A 24,493-nucleotide genomic window follows, 5' to 3' on the forward strand; every position below is an offset into this window, starting at 1 on the left:
ATCATCATAATTATCATTTTACCCATTGCTTCTTTTTCGTTTCTTTGATTGCATTCTGTAGATGTGTTTCATGACTGTCCTGTAAAACGGTGAACAGAAAAAAAATAAATAATTTTAATAATATTATCATCATCATAATAATTATTATCATTATTATTACTTTTATTATTATTATTATCATCATCATTATCATTATATTACTATTATTATTATTATCATCATCATTATTACTATTACTGTTATTATTATTATCATCATCATCATCGTCGTCATTATATCAATATTTCTCATTATTTCAAATAAAAGTAATGAAGAGAGCAAAAAATTATGGGGAGAAAGATGAAATGAAATGTTGGAAGAAAAAGGAGTACCTATAACTTACCTTTAATGTCTTGATGGCCGTTTCAATATCTGTTGTCACCTTCCTGGTGTATTCGGACTTCAAGACATTGGCCATGCTAGCATGACGAACTTTAAATGCCTCAGCCATATCCTTGATCTTTTTCTCTGTCAGTGTTAGAATAAATCATCTTCATTATCATTATCAACATCATTATTATTATTAAAATTATTATCATTATTAAAATTATTATCATTATTATTATTATTATTGTTATTATTATTATTATTATTATTATTATTATTATTATTATTAATATTATTATTATTATTAACATTATTATTTTTGTTTTTATTATCATTGCCATTATTATTACCATTACTATTATCATAATCACTATTTTTAATATTATTATTTTTTTTTTTGTTTGTTTGTTGCTTTAGGTCTCTTCCAACACAATTGAGGTTATATGAGAGACCGCTGAAACAAAAAAACAAGCAATCTAACAAAAATAGTACAAATGTCAATCAAAATCATAACCTAAAGATATCATAAGCTAAATTATAAATAACCAAGAACAAACAGGCAGAAGATTTACAGGAAAAAAAAATATCCCCTGTCAAAAATACAATCACAAACCAAAGAAGCAGGATAGGCTAGTAAAGAGAAGAAGAAACGACATCACTATCGGATCGTACACCCATGCGAACATCATAGGTATATGATTCAAGGGTGATGCTCCCATCCAACCACCCGCATATTATTATTTTCATCATCATCATCATTATTATCATTATTGCTTATCTTCTTCTATTTCTTCTTACAAGAAATGTCCCGATTAAACTCTGGATTAAAATTTCATCAAATGCACAATAATCGACGAATGACGAATACCACAACCCACGTTCTAACTTTAAATAGCAGCTTCTTTGGATTCTGGGAAGGATTTTTGCTCTGTTGACATCGATGATTGGAATGCACCATGTGCCTATCTGTGTTGCAAAAACCGCTTGTCTACAAAAATATTCTAAAATAAAAAATATTATCTAATAAGTGAAAAATATGCCCATGTCTTTTATAAAGTATTTATCAATGTATTGTAAAATATCCTTTAAGCATTTCTTGTTTCAGGGTCAAATTTGTATAAGATTATTATTTAACATTTTTAAAACAACCTACTGTGCGTAGTCTTCAAATCATTGATGATTTCCTCTAGGAGTCGGTTCTTCGCTGTCATCTGGTCTAAAATATTCTGATTTGCAGATTCAGCATCGGATAAGAGGGGGGTGGAGGTTGAGGTGGAAGTTGAGGGCGGAGTGGTTGGAGAAGCTGTTGAAGGAGCTGGAGGTTTTTCACATGCCTGAAATAGGGAACAATAGTGTGATTGATGTCTATGCGGCTATGTGATCTTGTGGTATGACACTCGCTTTTGGATCGGAAGGTCCTGGGTTTGAGCCAAACTCGGTGCATCGTTGAGTCCTTGGAAAAGGCTCTTTACTCACAGTCTCGCACTGTACTCAGGTGTAAAATGAGCACCTGGCCATTAACAGCATTGTCTCTGTCTGAAAAAATTGTAATACCGCCTAACAGGCGTCATGTCCCATCCTAAGTGTTAAGTGTTGCTATTGGCCAGGGAACTCTTGTAAAGCGCTTTGAGCATGTTTAGTGGATATTGCACTATACAATTTTAACATTTTCATGACCTTATTTCATCACTTCTTTCAAAGGCCACCAAAAGAGACAAACACAATCATTTTTATCGCAGTCTCAAACAAAAAAGTTCATGCAACTCTTAAATCAAAATGACTATTGAAAGAGAACAAAAACAGCATCAAATTTTGATTTTCTGGTTTGGAAAAGTCTTTGATGTTGTGCCAGTATCAAAAGTACGTCAAAATGGAGAAATAGAGTGGGAAAAAAAAATAAAATGGACATTGTTTTTGTGCCAGTTTGATTCTAAATTTTTTCTTTTCTTTTCTCTTTTCATCATGTTAAATTATAGTTTTCAAACTTCATCTACCTTATGAATGATTTCCACTGTGCCATCTTTCATCTTGTTGAAAAGCTCTACAATCTGTTAAAGCAAAAATAAGCATATCAGTTCATTAACAAATCTGTTAATTAAATCATTTACAAAATAACATACAATGAAGGTATTTTGTTTTTGTTTTTAAGGGTTTTATGGCGCTTGCAACATATTTAGGTCATATCAGCGCCAGTAAAAAGGAAGAAAATTAGATAGTAAAAATATTCTAGATGTACAATTAAAAGGACTTGGGGAAAAAGTAAGACAAAGGGGAATGGTTCAAATAGGAAACAGATGCAGATTCCAAATGCACACTTTCAGTGTACTTAGTTTGAGATTACCTAAAAGTCTCACCTAGACACCAGGACAAGATCCCACTAAGAGGAATACACTCAAATAATAATGTTTGGGGTCTACTTCATGAATGTGTGTGAGTGTTGTTTACAGCGGGAGTGTGTACGTGTGCCCCGGGAATATAAAAATTGTGATCGTCATTGTCAAACAAAGAAATAAAGTTAACCTTGAATTTTTAACAGATTGGTTATTACTTCTTACATTGGTAATGTAATTGTCGGGTTGTGTTCAACTCCCCATCACCGCATTTTCTATTGTCTTCTGGCACTTTTCTACTCACTCCATTTCTTGCTCCACCCACTTTACAGGGTCATGGATGATGGGTAGAATACGATTGGGGTTAGTAATATGAATTATGGAAGATGCGGCTATGTGGTCTAGTAGTATGACACTAGCTTTCGGATCGGATGTTCCTGGGTTCGAGCCTCGCGCTCGGCGCATAGTTGAGTCCTTGGAAAAGGCTCTTTACTCACATTCTCTCATCGTACTCAAGTGTAAAATGAGTACCTGGCCGTTAACAGCTTTGTCTTTGTCCGAAAAATTGTAATATCGCCAAACAGGCGTCATGTCCCGTCCTACATGTTAAATGTTGCTGTTGACCAGGGACCCCTTGTAAAGCGCTTTGAGCACAGTTAGTGGATATTGCGCTATATAAAAGTTCAATTTTATTTATTTTTTTAAAGATGTTTACCTTGCACATGTTTTCCATAAAAAGCTGCCCCATTGCTTCCTTCGATTCCTTAAAGGTTTCAGATTCTTCACTAAAAATATGTAGAAAAAAGAAGAAAAAGAAAAATAAATTACTAAACAACCAAGAAACCTTTTTCATATATTAATCATGTAGAAATAAGATTTTATACCATGGGATTCAATTTTCACTCTTCCAACTTTCCAACTGTTAAATTTCATTTGTACTTTCTTAATAAAAAATAAGTAATGTAAAAGTAAAAAAATGAAAGTTACAAGAAAGAAGTACAGAATCAATAAAGAAACCAAAAAAAAAAAAAAAAAAAAAGGGAAACAACAAAAAATACGAAAAACATTTTTCAATTACTAATTCCTTTCTCAAGTGGAATTTTTTGTTTTGTTAGACGTGTGAATCAATTCTTGATTCTCTCTGTAAAAAGACATTCTCTTGGTAAAAAGAAACAATCTCTGTGAAAAAAATATATCTGCCTTTCATTTATCATTGAAAGCATTAAATTTTTCTCAAAATTTCTGATTTATTCTTAAAAATTGAAAAAGGTTATAAAAAATGAGATAAAGCAAGCTCAAAACTTAACCATTTCCCTGTCAACTCTATTATATATCATGTACCGTTTCCAAGTTGTAAAACTACCTTAATTTACACAGGGGTGCGGACAGCTCTATGGTAGATTACACGTGTACTAGCAAAGGGAATTGTATTGACCCCAGGTGCAGTTGATATTTTATCTGACCCCTCTGTCCACTAAGCTTGAGTTTTTTTTATATAGCGCAATATCCACTAAATGTGCTCAAAACGCTTTACAAAGGGTCCCTGACCAAGAGCAACACGTAACATGTAGAATGAGACATGATGCATAATAGGTGATATCACAAATGTCTTTCGACAGAGACAACGCTGTTGACGACCAGGTTCTCATTTTACACCTGAGTACGGCGAGAGAATGTGAGTAAAGAGCATTTTCCAAGGACTCAACTATGCGCGGAACGAGGCTCGAACCCAGGACCTTCCGATCCGAAAGCGAGTGTCATACCACAAGACCACATAGTCGCACTAAGCAGTGAATAGCTAGCTGGGTCTGTGAGAACTTTGCAATGACTAATGTCTAATCCAAAGAGTACCTAGCAATTGTTATTGTCCATTTAATGCTACAGTAACCGAACAAAATTCCAGGTCCATGACCCTATTTCTAAGATCGTTATAAAAAACTAGGAGTAAAAATAAATACAAAACAAAACAGGAAGTGGAAACTCTGAAAAAAACACAGTAAAACTTAAAATCAAAAGAGTTGCTTACATCGTATCTCCATCTCTTGACTTGTTCTGGGTGGAGGAGGAAGCTGTTATGGATTTGGCTAATAAAGCTACAGTAGTTGTTGCTGTGTTCAAATTCATTGTTGATAATGATGAAGATGATGCTGCAATTGTAGATGATGATGATGATGACGATGATGATGTTACATTCACATGAGAGAGAGAACTCACTCCTACATCAGGTCTGGATGTAGTTATCTGTCAAAATTAGGGTTAAATTTGAAATCATAAAAAAAAGTTAATTCCTTAGAACAACAATAATAATAATAATAATAATAATAATAATAATAATAATAATAATAAATAATAACAATAACAACAATAATAGTAATAATAATAATAATAATAATAATAATAATAATAATAATAATAATAATAATAATAATAATAATAACCTTAGAGCAATGGAAATAAGATCACGACCCTGTATCAAGAAACGCTTGAAAGATATTTTACGGGACATTGAAAAATTCTCAAAACTGTTGAAATAGTTATCCTCATATATGAAAAAAACAAGATAAAAATAAAACAAATGTTACCTCTGCTAAGAGTAAAAATAAAAACAAAAACAAAGAGTTTGAGCTTTTATATTGCGCACTATCCACTAAACATGCTCAACGCACTTTACAAAGGGTCCCTGACCAACAGCAACACGTAACATATACAATGAGACATCAAGCCTGTTAGGCGACATTACATTTTTTCCGACAGAAACAACACTGTTAACAACCAGGACTTTATTTTACACCTGAATGTGGTGAGAGAACGTGAGTAAAGAGCCTTTCCAAGGACTCAACAATGCGCAGAACGAGGCTCGAACCCAGGACCTTCTGATCCGAAAGCGAGTGTCATACCACAAGACTACACAGCCGTACAAAGCATGAATACAACAGTCATACCTGATTGGTTGAGGTTGAGGGGAACTTTGATTTTGTCTTCTTTTTTTTATTCTCCTCACTGACTTTGTTTGTTCCATTATCATTGTCATCACCATTAGTATTATCATTAGCAAACAACATGGCATCATCATCATCATCAGCCTCTTCTGCAATATCCAGTTCCACAAATGTCATCTCATCATCACTTTCACCCGCTTCCTTTGTCTTTTTCTTTGAAGACAAAGCCCGGATTGTATTCCTAACACTGTCACCCCTACCGTTATCTTCATTGTCGCCAACAAGCTCTAAATCATCATCGCCGTCATCTTCTTCTTCTTCTTCATCGTCACTGAGATTACAAATATTATCAGTAGACGGCTTTTCTGCTGAAATAAATGTTACACCATTATCAGAATCGGAATCGCCTCCATTCAATGAAATAACCTCATTCTCATCATCATTGTTATTTTTGTTACGGCTGTTATCACTGACATTGTCTTGTGAAGACAATTTATTAAGTACTGATGGTAATAAGGATATTCTAGATGAAGGCATAACGGTTTTGGTTACAGATGGTGACGACACCGATGACTTAAAGAATGTTGATGAGGATGATGAAGATGATGCTACTGTAGGAATCATTGTTGTGAATGAAGAATCTTTTCCTTGGATGGCGCTGGAACTTGAAATTGCGGAAACAGTTTGAGTTTTGCTGAGTAAGATTTGACGCATTTGTGTGTGTTGTTTTGTCGCTCCTACACTTGTCGATGCCAAAACAATGGCTGGTGTTGGTCGAATCATTGCGGTCGATGTCAGCTTTAAAGATGTTTGATTAGGTCTATTATAAGACTGTAATACTGATGAGGACGATGATAAAGATGAAACTGTTGTTTTTGCAGTTGGTGGTATGTTTGCTTTCAAAGCATAAATAGTTGAAGTGGATAAAAGAGATCGTAACTTTTTAGGTGAATGCGATTTTACAGATGACGAAAACAGTGTTGTGCTTGCTTGTGACAGCAACATAGATTGTGTTGCATTATAGTTGTCCTTTCTAGGATGTCCAAGTAAACTTTCACTCTCATCCATGTAGTCATCATCCAGGCCATAATTATTGCTATCATCATCAACATCCTCACATTCCATCATCAGTTCTTCATCTAAATGGTCTTTATTGAGTTTATCACCGTCATCACTCATTCTTTCCTGTGAAACGATGCTTGCTGTGTTAGTAATTGGATTCACTGAGGAATTTTTACCCTCAGATGTTGACAAAGGAGTGACAGGTTGACTAATGCCTAAAGAAGTATCCCGAGGTATCAAGCTATTTTTAGATGTATCAGATGGACTGTTTCCAGGTGCAGACTTATTTGCAACCAATGAGCTACTGCTGCTCCCCAGAGTTTTATTGACTATTGTAGATGACGCTTGAGTGGATGAGATAACTTTACCAGATTGATTGATATCATTATTTTGGCTGATCAGAGTGGTACCTACAATCGACTGATCTCTTGTTTTATCCTTGGTAGACAACATATCTATATCACTATTTTTGTTTGCTACAAAGGTACTGGCAGCCTCCCGATCTTTTAAGCTACTCTTGGTGGATGAAATATTAACAGCCGGTTGATTAAATGAGCTTGTTACGCTCGCCGCTGAAGTTTGACTCACTGGGTGACTCTTGACATTTGAGGCACTTGTAACCAATTCATTTGTTGTACTATTTATGGTTTCAGAGGAGCTAGATGCTGGCTGATCACTGGTTTTACTTGTAGATACTGTTGTAACTGTGGCAGATTGGTCAGAAGTTGAGGAAGTGGTAGTCACAACAGAATTGCATTTTGAAGATTCGTTGGCAGGTAGAGCTTCATTTGATGAACTATTTGTGATAGACTCAGTCTCCGCATCTTCAGTGGATTTGCCACTTTCCTTCCCTGATATTTCAGTCAATAATTTGTCACCAACAATATCACTATTTTCATTTGATTTCCCCTGATCACCATGGTCATCCTCATCTCCTATGTCCATCAACAACTGGCCTTCATCACTATCCTCATCACCACCACCATCATCATAATCATCTTCATCCTCATCACCATCATCTTCATGATCTGTTGATAGAAGTTTTTCCTCATCGTCAATTCCAAGCTTAGCCTTGCAGGAATCAATGACTTTTTGTAAGCTTGTTTTGTAAACATCAGGGGAAGAATTGCTTGAGGATGGATTGCTCTCACTGTCGTCTTTTGACGATTCTACACTCGACTGAGTTGTCTGGATGCTGTCATCAGTCGACGTGTTGATGGTGAGTGACGACGATGATGTTGATGACGCAGTTGAAGGATTATTCAAAACACTTTCAGTAGTTGTTGGGGTGTTGCTTTTGCTTGGCAAGGACGATTCTACAGATGAAGATAATGATGATGATGATGTCAATGTTGTGTTTGGTGATAATGATAATGATGATTGTGTCACAACATTTTTACTCGTAGTGAGATTAACATTCTGTGACGTCATTGATGATTCCAATTTGTTCTTAGATTGAACTGAGATGTTGGATGGTGCAATAGGTGATGACGTTTGTAAAGAATTTTCAGTAACTGGGGGACTTGCAACGTTTGTTGTAGATGAATCAGTAGGACTGCTATCATTGTTCGACCTTTTACCATCATTTGACAACTCTCCAGAAATTTGAATATATGACGGTGGTGGTGGTGGTGGTGTTGTTGACGATGACAGTTCTGTGTTTAATGAAGATGCTGAATCTGTCTTTTCCTTCAGTTTGGGACTGACAGCATCACTTTTGCTGCCAAGCCCTGTTTCAGAATCTGTAATTGCCAGTGAATTTTTAAGTGCATTATCGTTATTTTCTTGTCCATTCATGACTGAGACAATATTCTGTGGACCATTTTCATTTTGAGTATTTGCAATAAAAGAACAAGAGGGAGCTGAAGAGGATACAATTTTGTTTGTGGTAGTTGATATAGTGGATAACGATACGATCGAATCTTTCAACCTTTCACTGGATTGAGATGTAGTTGATTTCATTATGGCTGAAGTTGTGATGTTAGAAGAAGAAGGACAGGGGGATGGAGTAGGATTTACAGTTTGTCCCAGATTAGAATTTGTCGTATTAGTATTGTTGGTGAAATGCGTCACTGCGGAAGTGGTGGCCACAAGATTACTGGTGACTTGGTTATTGGTTGTGATGTTACCATCTATTGTAGGAATAGAAGTCGACTTGTTGGCGTTGGATTCAGCAATGATTTGGTTAACGTTTGTAGTAATGTTAGTACAAGGATGAGTGGTGTCATTGGTTGTCATAACATTGCCAGTAGCCGTTACGGCAGTGACAGGTGCAGCATTTACATTTGTATTGCTGGTGTCATTGTTGTTGTTGATATTGCTGCAAGAGGGAAGGGACGAGTTTGAAGATGTAAAATCCGAGGAGCTGGTAGTCATTGCAGAGTTATCTCTTGTCTCAGGCGTATTGGTGACGATTTGAGAAAGAATAGAATTTGCTGTAGAGACAGGTATTACTGTTGTCTTTGTTGCTATATGTTCTCCAGAATTGTTTTCGTTGTTAAGGCTAGCAGTTGTCGGAGTGGATGTAGAGGAGGAAGTTGAAGTAGAAATATTGTCAGAAGTTGTTTTAGTGGATGTAGCAATGATGAGTGAAGAGGTGGAGGAGGAGGAGGGTGAGGAGGCAGCATCAGGACTGGTGACTGTCATTGCTGTCGGACTCTTCACTATTTCAACATGAGTTTTTTCAGCAGCATTTATTTTACTCTCAATACGTTTTATCAACTTTAAGTCTGAAATAAAAACAAACAAAAAATTGACAATTAAATAATAAAAAACAAAAAAATAATAATAATAATAATAATGATAATAATAATAATAATATAATAATAATAATAATAATAATAATAATAATAATAATAATAATAATAATAATAATAATAATAATAATAGTACTAGACCTGTAAATGAGCTCTATAAAAATTGACTGAAACTGAAACTCTTCTTCGTAATTCGTTGTAGCAGTAAAATCCAAAGAATCAAAATGAAAGGTAAACAGCAAGCTCACTTGAGCAAAGCAATGGCAGAAAACCAATTTGTGCGGGAATTAATTAGGCTAATTACCATTGTTCCTTATAATTAGGTATCCAATCAGTGAAGAAACTTAGAAACGGTCAACCAGTTTGTTTACAACATGAGGCAATCGAAATGTGCTTGTAGCAAGCATATAACTTTCGATTTGAAGGTGTCTACATAACAAACTTCCGGTGTTCGAATTTTTCTTTTTCATACTTTTCCTGTCCTTCAAGTAAATGTGGTCAATTTTGGCTTAGACGAAACAGTGAAATTTATCGCTCGGCGGCTCAGTTATAATTGGCTACGACAGGTTTGGAAAGTGAACAAATAATTTCACGAATGCTGTGTGAAAATACACTGGGGTGTGTTCAGACACGGCAATTCTAAAAAGCGTCGCTTAGCCTTGGCAATATATCCTACGTTAATATAAACGGCCCATGAGCTATGCGTAGCGCTGTGGAACATTCCTAATTAACTTTACAGTCATTCGACTACGATTCCTGAATTCTTTCTTTATTCAATTCTTTCTTCCCTTTTTTAAAATATTTGAATTTGACGAGTTGACTGATTTCAGTTCATTGACTGAGAAGTTACAGGTCTGTAATAGTAATAATAATAATAATAATAATAATAATAATAATAATAATAATAATAATAATAACATTTGGAATGAGATAACAATATGGATGGCCTGAAATAATCATCACTCATGACATCCTCCTTCCGTCCTTGGACAAAATTATGAACAATAATTAAAATATTTTATAACGACAATAAAAGTTAGATTAAAAAAAATATAAATTCCTCATTCATTAAAATCCCTCTTTCTCTTACTCCCCCAACTACCTTAAAATTAAATAAACAAGAAAAAAAAACAAGTCATGGTCTTCCTACCAGGCAGGCAAGGTCTCACTGATGTTCCAGCTTGTGTAGACTTGAGCTCTGTTAATTTCTCAGCCATGTTAGGCTGACTCAGCAAAAACACTCCCTTCTCTACTGGCTTCAAGTAAATCACCTAAAAGATTATTGTGATAAATAACATTACAAAAACACCACTGGTTACCAAAAAAAAATATAAAAATCTGCATTATCCCATGATTTCCACCCTCATCTATATAAAATGTCCTTTCAATCACGTTAGAATAAATGTAGTGTAGGTCGTTTAGTGGCATATCTATTTCTATTATAACATTTTTGCCAATTTACCTTTCAAACTTTGGAACAAAAAATCCCAATCTGGAGGAATAAATATCTATACGAGGCGGTGAGGAATGGTTATGTTATGACGTTTAATACAAAAACGATACATATAATAATTTATTTTGAATAACTACAGAAACTTTTCATAAATTATCCTGATCTAAATATTGACCAACAATCCAGAAACTGAGATACTGGCACCTAAATCAGATTTGCCAATGTCTTAGACACTCTTCTGCTGAGCCACATAACCTGGCTATATGTTTTCCACTATAACCTCACATCATATCACATCATTGACCCCATTCTATGTTACCTAGTTTTGTCGCAAAATTTCAATCTTAGAGAAGAAAAAAGTTTGAATCATGTAACTGCCCACCAATCGTGTTTACCTGTCTTTGTCTTTGTCCATCTCCGCTTGTCCCAATTTCTTTGACGATGGAAGACGGAGGGAGAGTAACCGATAATATTGATGATGACGACGATGATGATGATGCTGCCGTTGTTGATGATGTCGGCAATGACAATCGAATTGATGGCACGAGATGGTCGGGAATAGTGGTACTAGTACCGATAGTTTTGTGTGTAGATGGTACGGTTATTACTTTGGATGGCACTGGCTTTTTCTTGTCAAAAGGTTGTGCCTGGGGATTAAATAAAAAAAAAAGATCAACATTTACAATAACAACAATGTTGACGATGATAAAGATGATTACAATAACAACAATGTTGATGATGATAAAGATGAATACAACAATAACAATGTTGATGATGATGAAGATGATTTCAATAATAACAACAATGTTGATGATGATGAAGATGATTACAATAATAATAATAATGTTGACAATGATGAAGATGATTACAATAATAATAATAATGTTGACGATGATGAAGATGATTACAATAATAACAACAAAAATAAAAAAGTGGTAAAGAAGGAAAGATTGAAATTCCGAATATGGCAGCAGTAAAAGCTTTTTTCTTGCAAGCCATTTTCAAATATGTAAATCTTTACAACTTTTGGGTGATAGTTTACAAATATGTAAATCTTTACAACTTTTGGGTGATAGTTTACAAATATGTAAATCTTTACAACTTTTGGGTGATGTTTACAAATATGTAATCTTTAAACTTTTGGTGATAGTTTACAAATATGTAAATCTTTACAACTTTTGGGTGATAGTTTACAAATATGTAAATCTTTACAACTTTTGGGTGATAGTTTACAAATATGTAAATCTTTACAACTTTTGGGTGATAGTTTACAAATATGTAAATCTTTACAACTTTTGGGTGATAGTTTACAAATATGTAAATCTTTACAACTTTTGGGTGATAGTTTATGTTTCACTCCTTTGAAAACTTATTCAATCTTTATTTTCATAAAATTATTTTGTAAATCAAAATTTTTATGCATATTTCGGCATGTCATGGAAAGGAATTGTTACACACACACACACAAAAAAACGTTATCTGAAGTCAGCAGTAGAGGAATACAAAAAGACCATTTGATATGAGCTTTAAAATCTTTATTTATTCCTCCAACCAAATCCAAGCATCAGTAACACACTTTATGGTCACAACTACAAAAGATGTCTAACTTCTACGTCATGGCGCAAGACCGAAGGGCTAGAGCTCAGGTGGTCACTGGTTCGGATAAGTAAGTAAGTAAGTAAAATCTTTATTTAACACAATTAAATTAATAATTCATTTTAACTTAGCTTACTATACATAGACACCAGTACATGAGTTAACTTAAAATCGTGATAGGAAGAGAGAGAGAGAGAGAGAGAGAGGCGGAGTCTATTCTGGTCTCCTAAAAATCAATACCTCGGAGTGACTTTTTGTTTTCCCTTCCCAATTTCAAACAGTTGCAACCTAACAAGCTTTCTTTACCATCTCTCCTCTACCAATGATGGAATATTAAAAACCCAAGAACAAAAACAAAAAAATCACACTAAGGTATTGCCCTTTCAAAGATTCCTCCTCCCCTCCCCAAAGTCCCCATCATGCATACATACAATGAATTTCTAACAAGCAATATATGTTAATGTTAAGCCAAGTCAAAATAAATGCATAGAGGTATCAAACTATCATTACTATTATCATTTGTTTAAAAGATTTAACCCAATTTAACTCCCTCAATCCTAGTGATTTTTTGCTACTTTTCAAAATTGGAAGAAAAACTATTGAAAATGAGCATGTACATAGATAGTTGTATTCAAATATCATTAACATGCAAAAACTAAAAACATTAGCTTTGATTTTACGCCTATAATTTCTCATACAAATGTAATAAATAGGCATGGGGTAAAAGTAACCCGGGTAAACTATGGATATAGTCGGTGTTAGGGTTGAGTGAGTTAATATAGGATCAATTCTGACCAACCTTGACCTTTTGAAGCTTCTTGATTTGTACAAAGGATTTGTCACCGTGGAATGAAGTCCTAACCGGGGCATACTCAAACCAGCCACACTTGTCCCTGATTAACGGAGTTTAAAAAAATGAATCAATCAAACATTTAATCCATTTGAACGATATGTTACAGTGAAAGACATAATCAGTCGGATGGTGAAAAGCTTCGAACTGAGATATTGTCAAGTTTAGTTAGAAGATCAATTTTGATAAAAAATGAATTCTCGTCATCAATGATTATTTTTTTGTTTGTTTGTTGCTTTAGGTCTCTTCCAACACAATTGAGGTTATATGAGAGACCGCTGAAACAAAAAAACAAGCAATCTAACAAAAATAGCACAAATGTAAATCAAAATCATAACCTAAAGATATCATAAGCTAAATTATAAATAACCAAGAACAAACAGGCAGAAGATTTACAGAAAAAAAAATATCCCCTGTCAAAAATACAATCACAAACCAAAGAAGCAGGATAGGCTAGTAAAGAGAAGAAGAAACGACATCACTATCGGATCGTACACCCATGTGAACATCATAGGTATATGATTCAAGGGTGATGCTCCCATCCAACCACCCGCCATCAATGATTAAATCAACCCATTTTGTACATCTTCGGGAAATATCAAAGCTTAATTATTCACTTCTAAATAATTTTGACAGGTAGTCAAGTTGAAAAAGTATGAAATTTGAGAAAAGTTGCTGGATACTTTTCCCATACATCTGACCATAACTTCATGAAAAATCACCCGATATACTTCAAATAAAGATTAGATTGCACTGGGGAGCATATTCTTTCAGAAAATGGGGGAAAAAAATGCAAATCCAAAATTTTCACCTTCCGACTGATTATGTCATGCACTGACACCTATAATTGGTCTCTTCTTTTATCTTTTCTAGACTTGACTATTATAATTCATTAATTTTCAATCTGCCGATAATCTTTTAAAGAAACTACAGCTTTTATAAAACAAAGCCGCACGAATTGTTTTAAAGAAGAAAAAAAGAGAACACGTAGCCATAATGTTTTATAACTCTGTTGGATGCATGTTAAAGCTAGAATTGATTATAAAATAGCTCTGCTACGTTTTAACTTTTAAAAATGATTGCAAACCTTTTTATCTGAAGGATTTTATTAATGACTATACCCCATTTCGTAATTTAAAATCATGTGATCAGCATCTTTTGCGCAATACAAAATTAAAAGACAGAACCTTATATTGTGCAGCTCCAACAGTGTGGAATTCTCTGCCATTCAATATGCGCCCAAGCTTTACTGATTTTGAAACAGTTTTTAAAAGAAAATTAAAAAGCCACCTCTTTCTGTTATATTTAGATGATATGTAGAAAAAACAAATTGAGCATTTATTTATCCATTTAAAAAAACAAAAAACAAATTAAAGTTGAAAAAGAATGGATAAGCAATCTTCATAATATACCACAGATTTAATTACAATATTTTTGTAGTGTCACTTCGTAGAATATATTTACTCTAATTCACATTTTTTAAAAATAATTCTGTATTCTCATCTTTTAAATGTTGTTGATAATATGATAGAGTGATTTTTTTTTTCTTTTTATAATATATATTGCATGCCATGTATATTGTGCGCCTCGGGCGTTATTGTCTGGGACAGGCGCTATATAAACAAATTACATTATTATTATAATATACACAAGGCTGTGACTGAATAAAATATTTTCTAAACATTCAATAAATTTTTTTAAAAAAAGAACACGGGAAGATTTAGGCAAGATTGTAAAATGCAATTTAATAGCTTGGATGGCATGGATGATTAGCGATGTAAATTACTTCCATAAGAGCAGGGATCCAGATAGCTTAGTGATTAAAGCACTCGCATCGCAATAGTAGGTTTAGTATCGTAGTGGTCCGAGGTGTTGTGAAGATATTTTTATGACCCCAATGCCCTACAAGCTGTGATTGGGTTGCTTGGTTCTGTAAGACCAGATGGAAAGTACCTTGCAATAGACTGGGATCATATACAAGACTAGAAATAAACTGTCCATGTCCGTTTAATACTACAGAAAACAGGAAGGATAAACTCCATGGGCCTTATGGCTCTGAGGTAATGCTTTCCCCTAAAAGCCATATATAAAGGGCTTTCATGATGAAGGATGATGATAATTTAAAAAATAAAATTAAAATAATGAAAGAAAAAAAAGAAGAAAAAAAAAGATAAAATGATTATAAAATAAGCACACAAACATAATGATTGTTGTGAAAACGGTTCACTATTATGGTCACTGTTGTGTGAATCGGGGATGAATGAGTGAAGTGTCCTGTGTGTGACTACAGTGTGTAGATGGTGAGAGAGAGCTAGAATGGTTAGTTAGTAAGAGAGAATGAAGATAACGTAATGTTATGTAATATGAAGGTTTGAGGAAGCAAAATGTTTTATTCAAACTAAAGTTGTTCTTTATTGTTCAAAGATTGATTTTTTTATTGTAATAATTCAATTTGGGGTCGTGGATAGCTCATACGGTAGAGTCACGATCTCCCCAGCCAGGCAGAGTTGTCGTACCAGTAAGGTCGCGGGTTCAAGCCCCAATCGCTGCCACAAAATTTTTATTCTCTGTTGTCTTCTGACACTTTCCTACTCACTTCATTTCTTGTTGTAATTATTCCTAATCGACATCAATTAATAAAGAACGAAAGATTTAGAAATAAAAGTGGACAAATCCCTACCTAATTTTCTGGACATGAATCTTAACCTCTTTGAGGGCTGCATCCATACCACCCCTGCTTTTCTTTGGAATGCTGGGACTCTCCTTGGACATCCAGAAGCATGCTGTGTCAGGCACCCAAGACCTTCAGATAATCATACAAAAAAAGTATACAATAACTATGCTCAATGCGCTCTACAATGATCCATGCACTCTTATGGGCTAGAAAAAGCAGTTAGAGTTAGAGCCTTGCTTTGTCGGAAGCACCTCTCACCTGATACGGATTTACCTGAGCTCAGGGCAGGTAAAAGTTAGCAGCAGCTTTGTTTTGTATTTAAGGGTTTTACGGCGCTTGCAACACATTCAGGTCATATCAGCACCAGTAAAAAGGAAGAAAATGGGATAGTAATAAGTTTTAGAATTACAATTAAAGCACCCAAGAAAAGGTAAGATAAAGGGGAATTGGCTCAAATAGAAAACATGTAGATTCCAAGAGCACACTATCAAAGTACTTAGTTTAAGATCACCTAAAAGTCTCATCTATTCACAAGCACAAGTCCCCACTAAGAGGAATACACTCAAATGTTTACATTATACATTCAAAATAACAAATACAATACATAACAAAGAAATGATTTACAAGGAAAAAAATATCATTTCCCAAAACTAACTAACATTTGACTGTTTCCCTCCCAGCCAGGGCCGGGACAAAACCAAGTAATCTCATTCCAAGACAAAGACAGAAAGCAATTGGAAAACAGATACAGGGGCATAGAAGACACAACAAGTACCTCTCTGCCCACTATGGAAGGAGCAGCAGTTAGATTTGATTCCAGAACAGTTGCCCGACAGTTACCAAATAACCGTCAGACAACCCAAAGTCGTCCAATCAATTGTCCTCATTCAACATTGACTCTGACATTGCAGTTCTGATTGGTTAATGGAATGTAGCCCCACCCAATATAGCAAAGAGGGTTGGTCAGGGCCCTATCAGGAAGCCGATGTCACAACTCTTACAATGTCACACTGTATTAGCCAATCATTAAGCTTTATAAGGAACTAACTGCACAACTATTACTTTGATTGGTTTAACCCACTGGGCCGTTTCCTGGTTCCCTGACCCGGGAGTCGACTGCCTATTCAATAGGTTGCCCAACACTATCATGTATCCCCCTTATATATCACATTTTAATCTACCTTAACCCTCTCCTTATCACCTACAGCAAAATCGTCAATTTGCTACAACACAATATACATTTTTTCTTATTCAGATTTATTTTGTGCATCACAATGATCTTTGTTTAATTAATAAGAACATAAAGTTGTTTTGTAGAGAGATTGTTTAGAGTTTAAAAAATCCATTTTTCTGCTGGGTAAGCCTGCCATTTTTGGGAAAATAATGAAAATGATCGGTAAGGAGAGAGTTAAGAAATTTCAGGTAACAAGCCTTTGTGTCAATTTTCCTCTAACTTCTACTAAAACTGATATCCACTTTGGCTACCGTTATGATTCTACTCACTCACCTGTCGTGTTCCCCAAAGAATCTGACATCCACTTGACCCTTCGACTCCCTCAGTACCTGGGGGTCAAAACCAACACAAAAACAACAAAGAATAACTTATATCAGAGCTGCCAACTTAAAATGTCAAAAATTTGTAGTTTTCAGGGGGGAAAAATGAAAAGGTCTCAATGAATAAAATTTCAAATCAATTATTTGCCCTCAGCATAATCAAAATATGCTCCAACGTCCTAAATACAGTTTCTCAGCAACCAAACACCCTTTAAAAAAAAATAACGGTAAGTATTGAAATGTAAATTCCAATATATTTAGCAAAGACAGATACTGTGGACATTTTGGGTTTCCCCTTTATCAACAAAACACGTTGAATGAATCAACTACGCCATTCACACATCTCTCATTCATCCTTAGTGTTTCATTCATTGTGTTTTGTTGATAAAGGGGAAACCTGAAACATGCACAGTATCAGTCTTCGTTTAATAAAGTGGAGCTTACATTACAATACTTATCGTTATGTTTTCAGTGTCATAAATAACAATGTGAAATTGAATGTAAGCTTCAATTTAATATACGAAAACAGATAAAATTGACGCTTGGGGTATCCCCTTTATCAACAAAACAGGATGAATTTTTTTCATGTTGAACACAACAAAGGGATACAATCTGTGACAAACACATTCTCCTTATAAGGGTTGAAGAGAGACGACTCTAACAGCAGTTCAATCTACTTTCATAAAAGATTAAATTTTGAAGAGAAAATCAGTTCCATACCTTAGCAGGCCAGAATGGGTATCCTTTAAGCTTGGCCCACACAACAGGATGGGGGTTAGGCTGGGGATGCATCATTGTTATACAAACTGAAGATGATGATTATATCAATGATGGTGATGATGATGATGATAAATGGGAGAAGAAGAAGAAGAAGAAGACGAAGAAGACGAAGAAGAAGAAGAAGAAGAAGAAGAAGAAGAAGAAGAAGAAGAAGAAGAAGAAGAAGAAGAAGAAGAAGAAAATAGGTCACATCAATTTTTTATTAACAAACATGTCTCTAAATAAGCCTTCCAAAAGTGGCTGGCTGAGGGTTTCAGGACTTTATTTATTTCATATTTATTTTTAAGAGATTTATGGTGCTTGAACACATTTAGGTCATATCAGTGCCAGTAAAAAGGAAGAAAATGGGAGAGTAAAAATTTCTAGAATTACAATTAAAGCACCCAAGAAAAGGAAAGACAAAGTGGAATTGGTTCAAATAGGAACAGATGTAGATTCCAAGAGCACACCGTCAAAGTACTTAGTTTGAAATCACCTAAAAGTCTCATCATTCATATGCAAGCACAGGTCCCCACTAAGAGGAAAACTCTCAAATGTTAACATATTATATGTAATATGTACACGAAACATATTATAGTGCATAACAAAGAGATGTTTAACAATGAAGAAAATGTCATCTCCAAAAATTAACTATACATTTGACTGTTACCCTCTCATCCAGGGTATCCAACCAGGGTCAGGATAAAACCAAGTAATCTCATTCCAAGACAAATAAAGAAAAAAAAAGCATGTTGGAAAACAGATACAGGGGGATAGAAGACACAGTAAGTGCCTATCTGCCCACTATGAGAGGTCGGAACCACACCCAGGGTTTCAGGACTTCATGAGTACAGAAAAAAATTCATGGAAAGAGTTAACCATCACATTGCAGTGTCTACATCAGAAACTGCTGGTCCTTAGAAGAAACGCTGTCTATTGAGTCCATAAAGATTGACAAGCTCTAAAGGATGAAGACTGAGAAATGAAAAGTAAACAATGTCAACTTACACACGGTTCACAGAACCAGTCCTTGTCCTTCTTGTCACATGACCTCATGTAACAGTCTGGGCACACCTCTATCTCATTCACCTACACAGGAAACAAAACATAATGACGAATAAATAAACACGAAACATTGTGTTATCCGTTTTAATCAAAATGGTGGCAGTGATGAAGTGGAGATGATAATCACAACAATGATATATAACAGGAAACAGTTCCATCGAGAATGAAACAGATAGCATATTTGAATGACTTAGTTGCACTTATTACCCCCCCCCCATCATTTCTCCCAAAATAAATTTATATTCAACACATTTAAAAAAATGAAAATTACCTGATGTTTACAAACTTTAAGAAGGGTTTTGGCAGCTGAAGTAATTTCACTTTGGGCTGAAAAAATAATTTCAAAAATACAACAATATTAAAATTTTGAAACGGAATTGGTTAGCTAGTGACATGCCAACACAATGGAAATATCTAATACTAATGGTGTGAAATAATTTATTCACTTTTAACAACAACAACAACAACAACAGCACTACATTAATCAAATATGAACTATAATACAGAGATAATATTAAGAATGATACAACTTATTTCCATCACTCATCCTTCAACTTGCTATCACTATCTTTGGTACACATCATTACAACACAGAATACACGAGTTCAAAACACGATCACTGTCAGCAGAATGGTCAAATACCATATCTCCTCTCTATCTCCACCCTCGTATTTAACTAAATAGTGATGGGCTCCTATCCCTGATTTGGTGGTGAAGAGGTCAGAAAACCTAAAATTTTGGAGGTATTCATTTAACACCAGACTCAATCAGTTACGTCTCGAGCAATGATGATGGAAAGTAACATCTACTATAACAAAAACCCACATAAAACCAAATGCCTTGAATTTATTAAATTCATCTCTTTCTGAAAGTCTCTTAAAATCCACACAATAGTAAGTCTTGAATATGAATACAACAGAATAGTAGACTTACCTCCGTTGTAGATATATGAGTTGTGATAAATCCATTTAGCATCTGCCAAAAGAGCCTCTGTACTCCCATACATTTTTTTCCGAATATTCTGGATAAAAGAATGAGGTCCATAACCGAAGGAAATGATTTGAATAAATTTGACACAACAATTTGTCATATATGTATGGCCATATGAAAACACATTAGATCTGGCACAGGCAACAAACACAAAATGAAAGTTTCAAGAAAAATAACCTGGTACATTCTCTCATTTCTTGCCATTTTTTACATAAATCATAACCTTTTAAAATTATAAATTATGGCGCGCAATTCCAATGATAAGGAGGAAAGAAATTATTTTAAAATCTGTAAAAAAAAACTACTTTCACAAATGTTGAATTAAAATTTTGAGTTTAAAAATTCCAAGTTATTGGAAGAAAAAAAAAAAATCAAAATTTGACCTCTCAAAACTTTCCACCAAATGATATAACTTGCAAATCTGAGATATCTATAAACGTTTAACATTTGCAAGAAAACCAGAAAGAAATGCTCAAAGAGTGACCAATCAACTAGGAAATACTAGATCAGTTTCGATGAGACTAGTTGGTTAATACATTTTCCCTATATTTGCCACTTCAATCTAATTCCTGCCTCAGCTTCATATTTCAAAGTTAAGTATCAAGCTCTGCATTTAAACAAGTAATCGATATAAAATAAAAACTAGATAAAAAATGGATGATGTCAAAGATTCTCAATTAAATATAAACATGGCTTTGAGTCCATCAAATTCTAAACCATAAGTGAATGATGAGGAAAAAAAAATACAATTTTATTTTCCCCAAGCTTTGATAACAAAATAAAAAGTGTAATGATGTTATAGACACTATTAGGTAAAAAAAAGCCGATTTCTCACTATAGATAGAACGAAGTTGACGTCACTCAGGTCTTTGTTATTGCTTTTTGCCATTCGCGTTATGAGTAATTCTCACTAAACATATCATCCATACTATAAACATTCAAGGTTACACATAGTTTTGTGTGTTGGTCAGTAATACTTCTGGATGGCAATGTTGTGAGCTTCTTAGCCAAGCACAAACTATCTATGAAGTGAAAAACGTTTTCTGCTTTGTAATGTTTGAAGAGGTTGATGGCATTTTTATCACCATTGATTCAGGTGCCTAACTTTACATTTTCATTTTTTAAAAGCCAAAGCCATAACATATATCAAAATACAAAAATTTGTACACATCTTTATCAACAATTTTTGCAATAGTTTGCACAATTGAAAAAAATTAGAAATAAAAAGAGGACCGACCACCTTCAGTGAAATCAGAGTAAAAAAAGCCATATGCAACAACAATAAAGAACCTTCATAATTTTAGAGAAAAAAAAAAAAATCAACGTTCACTTTAAAATGCCTTAGAATTGATGTAGTGTGGCTCAGTTTTGGTATCATATCTAAAAATAATTCAACCAATTTTCAAACAAATCTTGGATTAACACTCTCCTTACCAACTACAGGAAAATCGTCACATTCGTTACGATACAACCAACATTTTTATTATTCAAATTTCTCTTGTACATCAAAACATTTAAAGAATATGAACAATGTGTTGTAGAGCATGTTTTGCTAAAGAAATTATGCATCGCAAGAACTTACAGCTATTGTGTTTGAGTGATAAAAAATATATTTTTGTGTTAGTTGGGTGTGAAGTTTTGGGGAAAATCCTGAAAAGGGCTGGTAAGGAGAGAGTTAAAATTCAGAATCTGAAAATTTTGTTTTTGTTTTAAAAATCGGGTAACAACCAAATTTTGACAAATCTGCATACACCGATAAATCTCTATAAAAACGACTTTCCTCAACCCATTCCCAATCTTGTGAGTATATCATACCTTTTCCATTTGATTCAAAGTCATAGGATAGAACACATAGTCTGAGTAGTTTGGAAACATCACAGGATCCACTGGTTTCTCAAATGTTGATATCTGAAAAAAAAAAAAAAAGTTTTAAAAAAGAGCATTAGATACAATTGGCTCTGATGCTTGGTCCTTTATTCAGCTTCAAGTAATTTGGTTTTGTATATATAGAGAGATTTTACAGTATATGCAAGCTACATTTTAAGGAAGAAAAAGAGGAATGCATCAAATAAAGAGTAGAAGTAGATCCAAGAGCAAACCATTTGTGAATCTTTTTTGAGGCCATCTAAAAGTCCAACTTGGAAATTAACACAGTGTCCTGTCATTAGCAACAAGAAATGGAGTAGGAAAGTGCCAGAAGCTAACAGAGAATAAAAACTTTGCAATGGAGACGGGGGATCGGACCTGCGACCTTCCTGGTATGACAACTCCGCCTGGCTGGGGAGATTGTGACTCAAGAAGCTAGGGAGAAGTGGCTCTAGATAGACTAGAATTTGAAGCAACTTTTTATGGGGTCATGGACAGCTCATACGGCAGACAGGCTTAGTTGTTGTAACAGTAAGGTTGCAGGTTCGAGCCCCCATCGCCGCTGCAAAGTTTTTATTCTCTGTTGTCTTCTGGCACTTTCCTACTCATTTCATTTCTTGTTATTACTCCACTCACTATCCTGTTATTAGTATAACATATCTTTTTATTTTTCATCAGCTTGCAGTAGCCCTCATTAATGGAGGATCAGTCCACAAATAATATCCATTTTTAGCGAACAGAACGAAATCAGAAAATATAAACTGTTGCTATAATCTCAATTAAAGAAAGAATTATTCATTTTAATGATGTTGTGGTCTATGCTATTGCTGCTCCAGAAAGCAGGACATTCTATAATCCAGATGTTCCTACCCCCATTAGCACCAAAGAGGAATCGGAAGAAATAAAAAGAGGAATTTGAGACCAAAAAGCGGAATAAACTTATTGTTGACTATGACATGCTTTGCTGCAGATAATGTAATAGACAATCCAAAAGTACTCGAATGATACAATATAAAATGTGTAAAAATGTGCAGATTGTTTCAAGACTAAAAAGGGGGTCAAATAATAATAGAGGACACAGGCTTTGGCAGTCTCAGAACAAAGAATTGAATGGATGGATTTAACCTTGTTAGGACCCCCCCCCCCCCCCCCCCCCCCTCTAATATTACTGAGGTCATTGACCTCACATATTGGAACTCACATAATAATAATAATACTAGGTCCTTGTGAAATTTTATCCACCTCTTACATATGACATATATTAACAGGAAAGGAAATAAGCCGAAAGTAATCCCATGATATGTGAGAGGAGCTACAGAAGAAAAAACAAAATTTTTAATGCATGTCAATTGGATATGATATAGTCAATTCATTTACAAGTTGTTACTTTGACATAAAAAAAAGCAGTAATTGTAAAGTCATCATTTTCCAATCTTTGTTAAAATAACTCTTTCCTTTTCCACTAGCGACATTTGTAATATTTTGATAAATGTACAGACATTTCATTACAACATTGAATTTAAAAATAAAGTACATTAAGCAAAATGTTAGACTAGCTGCAAAAATTCTTTAAAGAGAGAAATTTCAAAAGAACCAAATGAAACTGTGGTTCTTGTTTCCAGTAAATGACAACGTTGACCTTTTCATTTTTTTTTCTTATAGTTCTCAACCGGACAGTACTTACCCCCGTTGACCATCTCATATGATCCAAGGCATATCTGAGTAGTGTACACAGGGTGTCAATGGAGATACGACTCATCACCGCTGAACGGGTGTCAGTACATTCGGCTTGCATGATTTTCTGAGAGACAAGTATACAGTACGGCGAATTATTTTTTTTAAATGAATAAAAAAACAAAAAACAAAACAAAGACAATAATTTCATCTTTATCTTCATGATCAACTCATTCAACCCTAACACCGACTATATCCGTAGTTTACCCGGGTTACTTTTACCCCATGCCTATTTATTACATTTTTTTGAGACAAATTATGGGCGTAGTATCAAAGCTAATGTTTTTAGTTTTTATGTGTTAATGATAGTAGAATATCTATTCACATGCTCATTTTTAATATATCTTTTCCAATTTTGAAAAGTAGCAAAAATCTCTAGGATTGAGTGAGTTAATTGAACCTGGTCTATGATTCAAAATACATGTGAAGTTTTTTAAAAAAATCAACCTTAAAATACATTGTCAATGAAGTTCCATTTTTTTCTCTCTCTTTGATCACT

General features: G+C 34.3%; 1 protein-coding gene across 2 annotated transcripts in view; it reads right to left on the reverse strand.

The window, feature by feature from the left end:
- The window catches only part of LOC144956488 (uncharacterized), a 40,482-nt gene that overhangs the window by 7,657 nt on the left and 8,332 nt on the right, over window positions 1-24,493 (reverse strand). The window contains exons 7-24 of one of the 2 annotated variants that reach the window (XM_078887025.1): window positions 23,945-24,061; window positions 22,210-22,302; window positions 20,338-20,425; window positions 19,676-19,731; window positions 19,348-19,428; window positions 18,301-18,360; window positions 17,534-17,589; window positions 16,033-16,155; window positions 13,302-13,395; window positions 11,302-11,553; window positions 10,604-10,724; window positions 5,639-9,426; window positions 4,723-4,937; window positions 3,412-3,481; window positions 2,361-2,414; window positions 1,520-1,700; window positions 383-507; window positions 23-79 (exon numbers count right to left, since the gene is read on the reverse strand). In XM_078887025.1, the coding sequence (XP_078743151.1) occupies window positions 23-79; window positions 383-507; window positions 1,520-1,700; window positions 2,361-2,414; window positions 3,412-3,481; window positions 4,723-4,937; window positions 5,639-9,426; window positions 10,604-10,724; window positions 11,302-11,553; window positions 13,302-13,395; window positions 16,033-16,155; window positions 17,534-17,589; window positions 18,301-18,360; window positions 19,348-19,428; window positions 19,676-19,731; window positions 20,338-20,425; window positions 22,210-22,302; window positions 23,945-24,061 (5,631 nt within the window). The remainder of the gene's footprint in view (window positions 1-22; window positions 80-382; window positions 508-1,519; window positions 1,701-2,360; window positions 2,415-3,411; window positions 3,482-4,722; window positions 4,938-5,638; window positions 9,427-10,603; window positions 10,725-11,301; window positions 11,554-13,301; window positions 13,396-16,032; window positions 16,156-17,533; window positions 17,590-18,300; window positions 18,361-19,347; window positions 19,429-19,675; window positions 19,732-20,337; window positions 20,426-22,209; window positions 22,303-23,944; window positions 24,062-24,493) is intronic. The other variant, XM_078887026.1, reaches the window with a different exon arrangement.

This window comes from Berghia stephanieae, chromosome 11 (genome assembly GCF_034508935.2).
Source record: "Berghia stephanieae isolate SIO BIC M18660-M18661 chromosome 11, UCSD_Bste_1.3, whole genome shotgun sequence".
In the NCBI taxonomy this organism is placed as follows: domain Eukaryota; kingdom Metazoa; phylum Mollusca; class Gastropoda; order Nudibranchia; family Aeolidiidae; genus Berghia; species Berghia stephanieae.